The following is a 14,581-nucleotide window of genomic DNA, read 5'->3' on the forward strand; positions in this document are numbered from 1 at the left end:
TAACATAGATACAAGCAACATTAAACAGACTCTCAGGCTGTACTTATATATATATTTGTGTGTGTGTGTGTGTGTGTGTAACAAAAACAGTTAAAGAATAAAGGGTCATGAATTTCAGAGGGAGGAGGCCAGTTGGAGCAAAAGGAAGAAGGAAATACTATAGCTTTATTTTGATTTTATAAGAAAGGAGTGCAGTGGAATCCAGACAGATAAACAATAAGTCATGCTTTTTAAGTACTTCCTACCCTTTGAAACCCGTGAAATTGTGTATCTTCACAATCTAACTTTAAAAAACAGCTGTGTCTAACAAAATTCCTAAAAATGTCCCAGTTTGCCTTTACACCCTGGTCTAAACTAGCCCGAGCTGGCTCTCCTAGCGCAGTCTCTATTTAAAGAGGTGGTGAAGCCGCGCTGCTGCCGAAAGCTTGGGATGCACAGGAACACACTGTGCAACAACCCCTGCCTGCTCCCACCACATACAGAACGGGTACCATTTGGGATGCCTCCTGCCGGTCTCTCTGCATATCTGAGCACAGTACTGTAGTCTCTGCTGTGCTCATTTCAGGCGCTTCTCTGGGTTTTTACTGACTGAAGAATAGTAACACCATTTGAACACAATTAAATGAGTGTAGACACTAAGTGTCTTTCCAAATTACTGCATCATGAGCAATGCCTTTAGAGCCCTCGGTACTTATGTCATGCTCGAGTCATTAAAAACATATATAATTGGAGTTCCTAGTCCAACGATTTATGCCGTTTTAGCACATCCGATACTTAGTGTCCACTCTCGCTGCAGGAATCCACGCTGATTTACGTGTTCTTCCCACCTAGAGGGGTGTCCGCTCCCTAAACCTTTTCTCTGGGAATGGGTGGCATCATTTCCAGCCCCTGCCAATTCTTCGCAATAAAAATTGATATTTTGATGTTTGAATATGGATTTGAATTTTTCTGATTTGCACTTTATTTTTTTGCAAATCCCTCCCTTTTGAGTATATATCTCTCTATTTTGAAGTATTTGTATTTTTCTCCTGGGTCATATGAATTATTTAAATATATGTGATATCAATCTCATCAATAATTTTTTATGGCTTGTGTGCTTTTTTTAAACCCCATTTTAGTATTTAGTTTTAAAACGTATAATGACTAATACATATTAACTGTGTAAATCAATGAAATTCGTTGTGAAATTTCTCTGTGTGCACACTGTGTTTTCTTCCTTTCCTGTCCCTAGAATTTCCTTTTTTTAGGATGTCTTGTTTTCTTTTTTAATTTTCATGTATACAAAAGAACTTGCAAAATCACCTTTCTGGGTCATAATAATGTGTCTTGTTTTTTTGAAGTGCAAAACCTCTGAGGCCTTCCTGGTGGAGGGGTCTTGTTGAAATATAGAGTTGGTCTTGAGACTCCACTTTTGTCACGAGCTCACAGGCACCTGCTGCATGGGGTTCCAACCACACGCGCAGCAACAAGGCTTTAAGGCATAGATTAATGAATCGTGGATTAATGAAGCCTGAATACTACAGGCTTGTCTTCTCCATCAAGAGAGTGCCTGTGCCTCCCTTCAGAAACCCCGATTCTACAGAAAAGCCAAATCTAGAGGTGGGGATTCCATGAGTTACCGAACAGTCTTTGTGTGCCACCTGGCATCGCTGGGTGTCACCTGACATGGCTGGGTGTCACTAGCTGCCTTCTAAGTCCACGCTGGTAAAAGCTAACACCTGAGCTGAGGCTGGGAGGTTAGCCTGCATCTCGAATAGCATCCAGGGGTGTCCCATCAGCTTGCAGTTGTCTAGACTGAGTTCCGATGTAGGCAACATAAAGACTAGAACTTTAAATTTCTGTGTTATTCTTTAATATAAGGATTAATGTTCTTAAGTTTATCATGGACCCTGTGAGAAAGTATGGATCATAATAGCGCACTTAGTGAATGGAAAGGCTGGGTTGTTTTCTTGTTGGTTTGCTTTTTCTTTTACTTTCCTTCCTGCTCATACTTTCACATGGGCCTCTCTGCCTCTCTTCCCTTTCTTCACCTCTCTTACTTAGGACAAACTCACAGGCTTCCTATATGTGCCAGACCTCCTATTCAGTCTTATGCACGCAGTGAGGGGCACAGCAGAACAGATCACAGCCCCCGGAGAGCTTCCCGCTCTGGGCTGTCAGCTGCACAATTCACCTTCGGCTACGCTTACAGCAAGTACAGTGGAAGGCAACGGCAAAATATGCAAGTTTATGTGAGTGAGAGAGCATGTGGTGGTATAGTGAGCTGGATGGGCATTTGGATCCCCATCCAGGGTCCTCTGGTGCCTGCATCTGTGAATAGATTGGACCTGTCCTTCTGGATCCTTCCAAGGCAAAGACAAGGGTGACTTGTACGATGCCTGTGCCTTAGACACAGCAGCTGACACGTGGCTCGAGTTATTTCTAGTTTGTGCTCATTTTCTTGCTCTTATGAACCAAGGATTACCAACAAAAACAACTTGGGAAGTGCTGTTAGCCCAGAGAGGTCACATTTAGTTGTTTGGTTTTTCATTCTGTGTTTCTCTCCTGCTGGGCAAAGGCTTTGTCTCTGAGCTCTGTATCCCGCCCATGGAGTTATTTTGATCACAGCATTTACTGCTAAATTTAATAGAGGATTTTGCCTGTCTAATCATTCTTAGAATTAAAAATTAGAATATTCCTGAAAGCATACCTTGGTTTCTGATACATACTTTCATAACGGTATGCACAGCTTATTAACAGAGGCATTGTGTTTTAATTTCGTGTTCTAACATGTTGAGTTAATATTTCCAGTAGTTGCTAAAGTAATATTGAAAAACAAAACTACATAATTTAATCTACATAATTTTTGTAAATGTAGATATTTTATGTGCAGACATAAAAGATAAGAGATGTTAGTCATTTTAGACCAGGATATGTCTGAACCAGTCTTTCTTTCTTTCTTTCTTTCTTTCTTTCTTTCTTTCTTTCTTTCTTTCTTTCTTTCTTTCTTTCTTTCTTCCTTCCTTCCTTCCTTCCTTCCTTCCTTCCTTCCTTTCTTCCTTCCTTCCTTTCTTTCTTTAGTTGTTGGTTGTTTGTTGTGTTTAAGTCTATTAACTGAGTAGATTTTACATGAAGATTCTCCAGGAGTTGCTTTTACACCTCATCAATCAGCACAGCCTCTCACACTAAACCAATTTTAATGACATTTATCCTTCTTCCTAAGGGTGAAGAGTAGAATTCTCTGGTGGAAAGTTCTAGAAGGTAGTTTCGCCCTCTCAACACATTTGGGGGTTGGCATTCCTAGTTCTCTACTTATTCCCTGCTCAGAATAGTCTGCTTCCAGCTTAAAATGGATAGCATTGGATGGAGTCTCTCTCTCTCTCTCTCACACACACACACACACATGCACGTGCACAAAATACGGGGAAGGCACATTGAGGGGGATGGGGGCTTTAGAGGAAGCAGGTGAAAGAAATCGGGAGCAATAATAGTGTATTGTATACCTGTATGACGTTCTCAGAAATAAGAAACATGTTTAAGAGATAGGTTCTCCCCATCCCTGAAATAATGCAGTTAATTAATTAAAATAAGCCAAAGGTGTTTTTTGTTTTTTGTTTTTTTTTAGCTTCATTTTTCCTAAATCAACACAGCAGCTTCTGACAGCAACTGCGCTGCATTTTGGAACTGTCAGTGTGGTTGTAACGATAGATAGGGACTTCTGACTGCTGACTGTGGCCTTTCTGATTTCTGGCCATTTTAGAGCAAGAAAATATCACAGAATTTTGATACTTACATGGAAGAGTCCAAAGGGACTTAACCAGTTCCATGGATTATTTTAATTCTGTATACTTATAGAAAAATTAAGGAGTCATTTCTAAAAATCTGTTATTGCTTTATCAAAACAAGTGAGTATTTACTTTTTTGGTTTTTCGAGACAGGGTTTCTCTGTGGCTTTTTGAGCCTGTCATAGAACGAGCTCTTGTGGACCAGGCTGTCCTCGAACTCACAGAGGCCAGCCTGCCTCTGCCTTCAGAGTACTGGGATTAAAGGCATGTGCCACCACTGCCCGGCTTGAGTAGCTACTTTTTACACCAAGTGTTTTATTATCATATTTTAGGAAGCAAAGCACTCTGGTAAAATAAATGTACAGTAAATGAGATTTCAAGCTAAGAAAATGCCATTGAGTTTGGGAGAAACAATCCTATGTGGCACCGAACCACAAGTCCTGCTCCTTCTCTAAGGGATAAGGGATCCATCAGAGAGCCTTGTTTGGACTCTAGAAATGCAAGTACCTCAGGACGGTCAGCAGAGGGCGCTTTGACATTTATAAAGAAAAAGGGTCTCTCTGTTCCAGTGTGGAAAATTATAATGTAACTAGCGTGCCATGTGTGAATACACAGTGCGCATGACCCAGCACGCATGTGTATATTTTGATTTATATATTCGTTCACGTGAAGATTTTAAAATTCCACCCCAGCTAATGAGCTCACCAACCTGCTTGTTTTCAGACTGTAATACCTTCTTTTTCATTCCCCATATGTTCAGCTCCTTAGGTTTATCCGGTGACATTATGCTTTGGAATATATTGTGGATATATTTTGCATAGATCATGTTCTGTAGGAGGGGTTTAAAAATTGACCTTTATAAAACAGCGTCTTTCTCCCTGGTCCAATCTGTCACAGTACTTTGTTATTGTTGTTGTTGTCTTGTTTTTCCTTTTTATAGACGAAAGTCCAATCTTGGGTTTGGTCTATGCTTATTTCTGTGAAGGTGTCACAAAATTTATCCTTGCACTTAAGGATCAAAATAATGTTCCCTATCACTATCCCGTAGAAAAATCTAGTGATTTTTAGGATCTCTAGAAATAAATGCCACAGCATTTGACGCTAAAGCAAGATCCTTACTGTGGCAGAATATTACTTTTTCAGAATTGGCTCAAATTAAGTGAGCTATCCTTTATATATTCCTAAATTTAGTTATCGCTGACTGCTAAGAAACCGCAATGCTACTGAGGTCATTTAAGGGTAGATAGGAATATAGAGAGAGAGGGAGGAGAGAGGAAGAAATAGGAGTGTTATGGTATTGGTGCTTATAAAGGACTTGTTCTTTTCAAACTCAGCATGCTATGTGACACACAATTGCACAGCAGCCCTAGCGGGGTGATCAGCCAGTCACTTCCACTTCAAGGGCAAGGCCATGAGCATTTTCTCAGAAAGAAAAGCCTCCAGTGTGTAGTTGACATAGACTGAGTTAATTCCCACCCCAGTTTATAACTGCAAATTTCAAATTTGAACCGAGTTGTAACAAAGTGATGGTTTTTACATTTTACTTGGATTATTAGACCCTGCCTTCTCTATTCGGAAACATGAACAAGGACTAAAAGCCCAAAGATCAGGAAGAAAGCAATGAGTTGGTGGGATCACATTGCTGAGGGGCCAAGCACCAAAGGGCTGCATTTTTATTTTAAAGGTATATGATCTAGATACGGAAGTATGAATTACATGCTCCCAAAGAAACAGTGATCTATAGAAAAGCAATGCAGAAGAAAGAAAAGCCACAAGATCTCGGTATTAAAGGGTTCCGGAGAAGACACACAGACAGGGGTGACCGACAGCATCACAGACCGGGCATATATCACAATTGAAGAGGTCACCAGAAATCTCAAAGTGTGTCAGAACACGTGATGAGGGAGGATACGGGAGGACAGTCACGGGAGGTTGAGACCTTGAAGGCAGAGGAGAGCTGATGTGTTTCTCTGAGTAATTTCTCCAGTTGCTTCTCCCACGGCGAAAACTCACTTAAAATCAACAATACCTTGTCTGGATATTTAGAAAATATCACCACAACGCTTGCCTGACCTTTTCCGAGAATGGTCCTAAGAAATCACCAGGGGCATCATACCAACAGCTTGGCATTGCCCACCATGAGATGATTTATACCGCGCAAGTTGGCAGTCACTTTAATCCCCCCTAAGAACGTCCTGTTGAGTTTGACTTGTGAAGCCTTAAGTGCACCTCCGTTTGCCCTTTCCTTATGTCTGGTTGGAGCTGTTTAACTCCTTCAGCCTTTCTGACAGGCACCTATGAACTAAAAAGGTTTCCAATTCATGCCCTTCTGTCTCACACTCCCTAGTCCTTGTTAATGTCAAGACGTCCCGTGTGGTCATGGAGAGCATCACTTGTGATTGACCCCACTCTAGAACATTCTACCTTCATCATTTATTGACAGGAACAAGCCCTTCTGGTGGGTATAAGTCACCCTCACGACCCTGTATTTTAATAACCCCTTTCCGTGTGCGGACCCCAGAGTAAAGGATAACAGGCAGAGATAATACAATTTAAGCCAATATCATTATGCATGATTCAAATTTAATTCTAGCTGAAATATTTCAGCACAAAAATTTTCTATAAACAGGAGCAGAGGCGCTCCACGGATGGCCATGTGGGCCTGTGGTTCTAAGAGAGATTTTTTTTTTCCCTTTGGGGAACTCATTTCCTAGAAGCTTGGATCCAGGAGAGAATATGCAAGGTGGGTGGAGGTGGCTTCTCTCCATTCTGCGGGAACACATGTTCCCTGGCACACGGAGCGAACTATGACAGACCAAAATGTGAGCGTGTGTGTAGATCCATATACATAGAGCTGAAAATAAAAATAATCTATTTCCTCTCAAAGAAAAGACTGTTATTGCTAAAGAAAATAAAATATGTATTATTAGTAATACGAAAGTAAGCACATTTGGGGGGTCCGTGCAGTCTTGCGTATGTGCTAATATGAGGACATGCTTCAAGCTTTAGGGATAATCTTTGACAAGAGGATCATGAAACTGAACTGAAGGCGGGTAGGATGTCCAAGTCCACAACGAGGTCATAGATAAGACTACCATGGAAGGCGAAATTCGCTGAGGTGTAGAACCTGTCCCCATCAACAATAGGGGGATTGTTCTTCCGGTACCTGGAGGTCCTTTTCGCTGCCCTTGTTTCCTGCCAGAATGTAAACCCACTGTTCATCACGGAGAAGCTGTGCCAGACAGACTGCGGCAAGGATGAAAAGATGAGTCCGTAGAGCGAAAGTTTCTGGGCTAGGAGAAAGTCTACCTGGGGGTAAACAGGGAGCAAAGTTGTATTTTACCTAAGGAAGCCCAGCTCCTTGAAGAAAACCCAGTATTATTTGTTCCTAGCTTGCTATACCAGGACATTCCAGCAGAGGGCAGACGTTACATTAAAATGAGTCTAAACTCACCAACCCCCTTCCCTGTTGTCGCTTTCAGTATTTTATTGTAAAATTTCTGGTTTCTGAACGATTTAAAAATATTTTAAAAGTATTTAAGGTATATAATACGTTAAAAATACAAAATTTCTTAGATTCCAGTTAATATTTTTGACTATTACCAAAATATTCAAAATGTGTTTCTAAAATCAAGAGATTTTGGCCCCCATAATTTACAGCCTTCTTTTAGAGATTTACTGTTATTGTAAGCAAAGCTGTTGTTTTCTTCTCTTATTTGTGAAGCTATTACTCTTTAACTTTTTATTTTGAAAATCCATTCTATCTTTTAATTTAACAAGTATGATTTTTGTTGGTTCCAATAAGTTTGATGCATACAGTTGTATTAATAGAAATGACTTCATTTTCAAATTTATTTCATCGCTGGCTTTGATAATTCCCTTAGGGAAAAATGACACATGTAAAAGTTAATTAAACATATTTTACATTATGACTCCAATGTCCCGTACAGCTCTGCAGGAGTTTGGATTTACTTCTCTTCAAAACTCTTTTTTTTTTTTCTGATTTAAAAGGATCATTCTTACAATAAGCTTCTACAGGAGCTACTATCTATGTTTTTAAATAAGAGCAAGGCACTTGTGAGAAGTGTCTGAATTCGGGTCTGGGCACTTTGCTGGGCTCCAAAGCACGTGTTCTCTTCATGGCAAAGCTCTGCCTCCTGTAACCCCTCTGTTTTGTGTGGCTTCTTGAAAAGGACACACACATGACTTTGGATATTAGGACCTCCCAGATCGCCATGTTTGAAGAGTACAAAGACAAAACAGGAGAATCCTGAGTAAATTAGTTGTAGTAATTCAATGTTTGATACATAAACTCAAAACATTGTTTGTTTGTTTGTTTTTCTTTTGTGAAACAACACATTTCTTGATAATGCTTTTCTGGAGAGGGGTGTGTGTGTGTGTGTGTTCGAGAGAGATTTTCTTTTTCTTTTTTTTAATTCAGGCAGAAAACCTGCAGGGAAGGCAGTTTCAGGGTTATTGGAGATATAATATTTTCTTTATTCTTTAGTTTATTTCTTTGAATACTTCTATTTCAATGAAAGAACAATAAAAGCATGCAAATAAAAGTATGCTCTTTAGGAAACTCTTTGTGAGGCTGTGAGGATTTATCATGTGAAGATTCCTCTTCAAATGACACAGCGTGGGGCTCTGTGCTCTCCCTGTAACTGTTGCAATCATTACTAACAGAGTTACTGTAACTGATTTGGTGCCGGGGAGACAGAAGTATCCCTTCTTCATATGTGTGCAGAATGAGTGTGGATGGATGAGGTGGAAGTTTGTGTCTATCCGTGAGTCAGAAATATTAGCGAAGTGCAAACATCTCTCCAACTTGTTTTAATTTTTATGGAGACTTTGACATTACAAGGAAAATGACTTTCCAAAGTGAGTTTCATTTCATTTAGCACCAAGGTTGCAGAGCTTCCAAAGCTTCACGCAAATCATGGTCCATGCTTGACATTGGTAAAAAGCAGTGAGATGCTGGGTGATGTGGGTGAATTCTTTAACCTCTCTGAATATCGGTTTCTCACCTATAAAATTGAGTTGATAATGGGTGTGGCTACTGCAGAAGATGATGATATATCACAATTTGCGTTATATCTGGAAAAGCTCTGAGCTTAGTGTTCTTCTGAAACAATGCAGATTTGATTGTGAAATCCACAGTACCCAAATAATGAAATCAATTGATCACACCCTGCATTTGGTATTAGCATTATCACCAGTAAATATATTTACATGCTGTATAAATCCTCCGCCCCAAACTGATGTATGCTGACTCAAAGCTGGGGGAAATCTTGACTCTGTATACACTGAGTCATTTTAAGATTTTGGTTTAATTGCTAATGATTAGAAAATGAAATGGAAAATCAAATATTACTCCATTTCCACTACACTCATGGGAAAATTTGATGGTAACAATATTCAGTTTCTAGAATGTATATATTGGCATTTTCCCAGCCAGTTTAGTATACTCTTCAACTCTCATTTCTACATTTAAAATAACAAACGGAGAGTATGTCGAAATTTACTTTTTTGCCACAGAAATCTTGGCCTCTATGTCTAGAACTGGAATTATCTTCGCAATGACATTTTCCCATCTCATTTTACACCTTGCCTTTTCCTTACAAATCATATTCTCTTTTCATCAGTACATCTGCCCAAACGCTCTCCGACTTGACAGTTCTATCCCACACTCGCCTCTGAGCCTCTAACAAGACATACCTCTGGGAATTGCAAAGTGCCATATTTAAAATCTCTCTGTGAGATATCCAGGTTTTCCCGTGTGATCATGAGGGATTCCTCAGATCTGAGTTCCAGAGCTAATCTATGACAACTGATAAGCCCAGTATTTTCACATTAGTGTGTTTGTGTTGCGCTAATATACTTAAACAGTATGTGTGTCCGTGGTGCGTTTTTGTGCAACTTTTTTCTCAGCTTCTGATTTTTTTTAAGCACGGTGTCTTAAATGTTTGATAGATAGCTTGGGCTAAAAGTCCATGATACTGCCCAACCTAAATGGACTTAATCAAACTGTAGGGAGATAACTTACATGTCAAGTACCTATTTCATAGGGACAAGAGTCTACAATAAAATGCAAGAAATTATTGATGCACACCAAGCATGGATGAGTCTCAGATACTGCCCTCTAAGAGGATGTAGGGTTGCATGCTGCATGAATCCACTTATGGCATTCTGGAAAGGGTAGAACCATGATGCCCAAAACCAGATCAGTGATCACCAGGGGACAGCCAGAAGGCACTGGTGACAAAGAAGCTTCTTCTTAAGGGGACTTGTGAGGTGATAAAGACATCCTCATTGTAGCAGTAGCTACTGAAAGCATTTGTCAAACTCACTGACCAACGAAGACTGATCTCCACGCTGAAGCTATGTTCATCTGGCTCAGGAAAATTAACCACTTCAAAGAATGGACACACTGATCACTTTGAGGTGTACATCGTCTTCTTCTCAAGTTGGACTTACATACAACGGGCTTGTTTTCCTCGATTTCAGTGCTAACAAATGTCGCACTGATAGTTTTAAATAACTGACAGGTATCTTGAGATGGCTTATTAGTGGTTTTTTTTTTTTTTTTTTTTTTTTTTTTTTTTTTTTTTGGTTTTTCGAGACAGGGTTTCTCTGTGGTTTTGGAGCCTGTTCTGGAACTAGCTCTTGTAGACCAGGCTGGTCTCGAACTCACAGAGATCCACCTGCCTCTGCCTCCCGAGTGCTGGGATTAAAGGCATGCTCCACCACTGCCAGGCTGGCTTATTAGTGTTTTGCGAGCTTTCAAAAGAAACGAAAATTGCCTAACCAGTTATAAATATTATGAAATAGAATTAATTATAAAGAACATTATGAAATGGGATGCCTGCCCTATTACGATACCAATCATTTGATTTTCATTTCAATTAAGCTCTTCTGCCAGTAGGTCATTGTGTCTAGGATTGCATAGTAGTTACCAAATCGAAAAAGGTATTTGCTACCACAGCCATTTGACATAATAGAAGCTAGGGTCAGTCCAACCCGAAAAGCAAGTTCCACAGATCCTTCTGATTCCAAGTCAGCTTCCAGAAGTCCTGTGCCCTGACATCTCCCAGTTTAATGTTAGGTCTGATCCTGGATGATGGTATTGCCCACGTCTTTGGAGATAAATGACGAGAAAGAAGAAGGTTGTCAAAATGAAATGACCTGACTATTGACAGCAGCACTGGGACTCGGTGAAGGGCATACACTTGCCATTCATACTCTGGGTAGATGGCAGCTTCATATAATTATAGTAAAGAGAAACATTTCCAGACTCCCAGACTCTAGCGAATGTAATGCCAGACGTCAGTCATAGTCTCTGGGAGAAGATCCTTTTAGAGATTTTAAATTCATGTTTATTTATCCCTGAAATGTTAATTTCATAACCGGTCAGTAGGTCTGCATGCTTCATCAAATTCTACCCTTTGCTCATTCCACTGTCGTGATACACAAAACAGCCCCATGGGTTCTGTAATAATTTGAGTTTGAAAGCCGTTATTAAGCTTAGGATTTCTTTCCAGGAGAGAAAAATTTATGTGTACAGGTAAGATACATAATTCAAATCACAAATGTGCAGGAACTCACATTTACTTTCCTGCTGGGTGTTACTGTAGGTAGTTTTTGCGGATTTGAGTCATTCCCGGCAGCTGCTCATCCGTAGTGGAATGTTTTCAGTGTAGCCCGTGTGAAACTCTTACCTTTGATTCATACTTGCTTGGGTGTGCCTTCCCTCCTTGCATTGAACTGTATGTGCTGTGTGCTGTGGAGGTGTGCAGCGAAAATACGTTTATTCTCAGAAATATTTTTTAAATATTTTAAAATGTTTTCCTTTACAGAATCAGACACAAGTTTGGCAGAAGGAAGTGTCAGCTGCTTAGATGAAAGTCTTGGACATAACAGCAACATGGGCAGTGATTCAGGCATCATGGGAAGAGATTCAGGTACTGCCTCAGTGTTGTGCAAACCTGGGAAAGTGTGAAATAAGACACCATATAGTGGGATGCACGGGGGCTGTTCATAGCCTCCCTAATGGACTGATGCAATTAAAACAATTTTGTTTTCAACAGCGAGTCAGGCTGGAACTTTGCCATTGACTTTCTTTTACAGTATAACTTGCTCAAGTCTTACAAGGAAACCTTAATTTTGATCTAGTAGATGTCTTTTTGGTCAGGCATAAGCCATGGTTCATAGAATTATGTCCTCTCTCCTTTCATGAGATCTGTTTCAGCTAATTTAACTGTGCTTAACTTCTTTGTACTCTTTGGTTTATTTACCCCTTCTCCGGTTATTTTTATTATTATTATTTTAAAATGTTCTAAGGCAGAAAATTAATCCTTCCCACAGGTGCAATGTGACTGCAGATAATAAGTAGAGTGCCTCTGAAAACAAGAATCTTGCAATCACACATAGAGCTAAGTTAGTTCTGACTCGGCTGCAATCGCCGCAGAGCATAGGCGGTGTTTTGATCTCTAAATGAAAACTGGACTAGGTATCTCCCATACTGTTCTCCATATTGGCTGCCTCTCGCTCCTGCAGGAAGCGAGAATGCCTGCTTCCAGTGCCTCCCACTTTATCAGGGCCTCCCCTTATTAGACTTCCTAACTTGTCAGTTTGACTGATCCAAATTATCCCGTGCTCTCTCTTGAATGTGTGATTATAAGGCGTTGGAGGGTGACCATCTTTCAACTGTGGCTGAGGAGTTACTGGTGTCTGCTGTCCACCTTTCTGTATTTGTCTCAAAGTTTGAAAAGATGCATTGCAAGAATTAATAAATAAAACTACTTGGCAATGAGCCAGTTTGGGACCAAGGGAAAATTGACAAATTAAGAAATAAATTAGCTTATTTTTTGTGATTGGGTCGTTTCTACTTAGAAAGTACTGTGTGGTTCATATTGCTCCGCATTGTAAGATTTATAGAAATATAGACAACGGGAAAAAGGGTTTGGATAAGCATGGGTATCTGCCTTAAATGCTTTTGAAGTCAAACTACACCATGCTTCTATTTATGCATGTCTTTTTTTCCTTCCTCTCCCAGCTACACTACTGCAATCTTTATAAGTTAACTTGAGGAAAACCAGCTCACCAAATGTCAGCCATGACTTTGTCATAAAAGAGGGTCAGTTCATTTTCTGTTTAGTGAGGTCAGTGTTAAGTTCCCCACAGGAGTCAAATTGGGTTTTCTGTCTTTGTTATGAAATAGTTAAATTTAATACTTGCCACGTCTAGTGCATGTCACTGATGCTAGAACTCTAAATATACTCTAGCTGATGGTTACGGTCCATATGGGTTGTTTTAAGCTGCCGTGCCCTATCCTAATTTGTATTTGTCTAAGGAATGGCTTTTCAACAATATTTATTCATTCAGTAAATATCTAAAACCCATCCTCTATTTGCAGGGCATTTTGCCTACTTAGAGCTGTCAGAAAATGTATTTGCTGATTTTTGGTCTTCAATATGGCATGAAAGACATGATAAATCTGAGCACAGCCTCCTTTTCAAAAGCAAATACATTTTCAAAAGCAAATACATTTTTAAAAGCAAGTGCATTTTCCAGGGGCGCCCTTCAAGGTCTAGGTGGATCAGTGTTTAAGAGCAGAGGAGGATTTTGTGTAGTGGGCAGTAAAATTCTGAAATGATGACATTTATGAAATAATTTGACCCTGAGTGCATGCTGAAGCCATTTAATAAAAGCTTTTGGTAAATTGGTGAGGGGTTAAATGCACCCTGGACCATTTAAGACTGTAAGCGCTGAAATTGCTCTCTCCTTCGAGGCTGACATCATAAGGCACCGTAAATCACACATCCTCAACTACCCCCCTTTATAAGCAGTACAATGAAAACCAAGACAGTTGTTTTATGATCTCCATAGAAGTATCCTACTATAGCAGAATGTGACTGCCAGTGCTTTTCAAGTTTAAATAGCCTAATCAGGTCACAAGATTTCTCTTCCCCCATCTTCAGAGAGATATATTGATTCTCAAAGCAGTGACACTTTTTGTCAGTCCATATTGACCTGATATGGAGGATGTACCTCCTGCTATTTAGAGAAGATGTCTATTAATATTTGTCCAATAGGAGCGTTTTCTCCCCGTGGTTACACACTATAGGTAAAAGGAGGCTCTGCCGATTTCAAACACATGCAGTGGCAGACCTTTTCTCTCCAAGAATAACTCAGCTGTCAAAACCCATGTGAGAATGAAATTTGCCACATGGTGTAGTTCCGATGGAATATTATTATTTAAACCCAATTTCATTTCATTTTTGACCATTTCCATGTTGAAATATAAAGATCCTCAACTGGCTCTTATCTGAAAGGGGATATGCAACGTGCTTCAAAGCCTGTCACTGTCTTTAATAGCATTTTCATTATTGGGTTTAATTGATTATAATTTAGGTTCTATGGATTATATAATTGGTCTTAATGGATTGTAAACTGGGTTCTATTGATTATATAATTGGGATATATTGATTACATAAGAGAGAGAAAGAGCCAAGAACAAATAAAGCAAAACCAAACATTCATTTTTACTTGATACTAGCTCGTGGCTCATTGATTCCAGCCTGGTTTTCTCCTGGTGACAGAGGAGATGAGCCTTTGTTTTCATTGCTTACATGGATACATTTTTCCATGCCTGTGTCAGAAGATGTGATCAGGCAAGAATCAAGCAGAATATTTAGCACTAACCCAGCATTTTTCTTTGGATGCTGTTCTAACATTGAATCCAACTCTATTTTTTTTTTCCTGAATCCGTTCTGTTTTTTCTGTTTCAAATTTCTGGGCTGCCCAGTGGGATTCCT

General features: G+C 39.7%; 1 protein-coding gene across 1 annotated transcript in view; it reads left to right on the forward strand.

The window, feature by feature from the left end:
• Window positions 1-14,581, forward strand: part of Ifih1 (interferon induced with helicase C domain 1) — a 47,271-nt gene that overhangs the window by 10,154 nt on the left and 22,536 nt on the right. The window contains exon 4 of the mRNA XM_057755775.1: window positions 11,621-11,725. Coding sequence (XP_057611758.1) covers window positions 11,621-11,725 — 105 coding nt within the window. The remainder of the gene's footprint in view (window positions 1-11,620; window positions 11,726-14,581) is intronic.

Source organism: Chionomys nivalis, chromosome 22 (assembly GCF_950005125.1).
Source record: "Chionomys nivalis chromosome 22, mChiNiv1.1, whole genome shotgun sequence".
NCBI classification, from domain to species: domain Eukaryota; kingdom Metazoa; phylum Chordata; class Mammalia; order Rodentia; family Cricetidae; genus Chionomys; species Chionomys nivalis.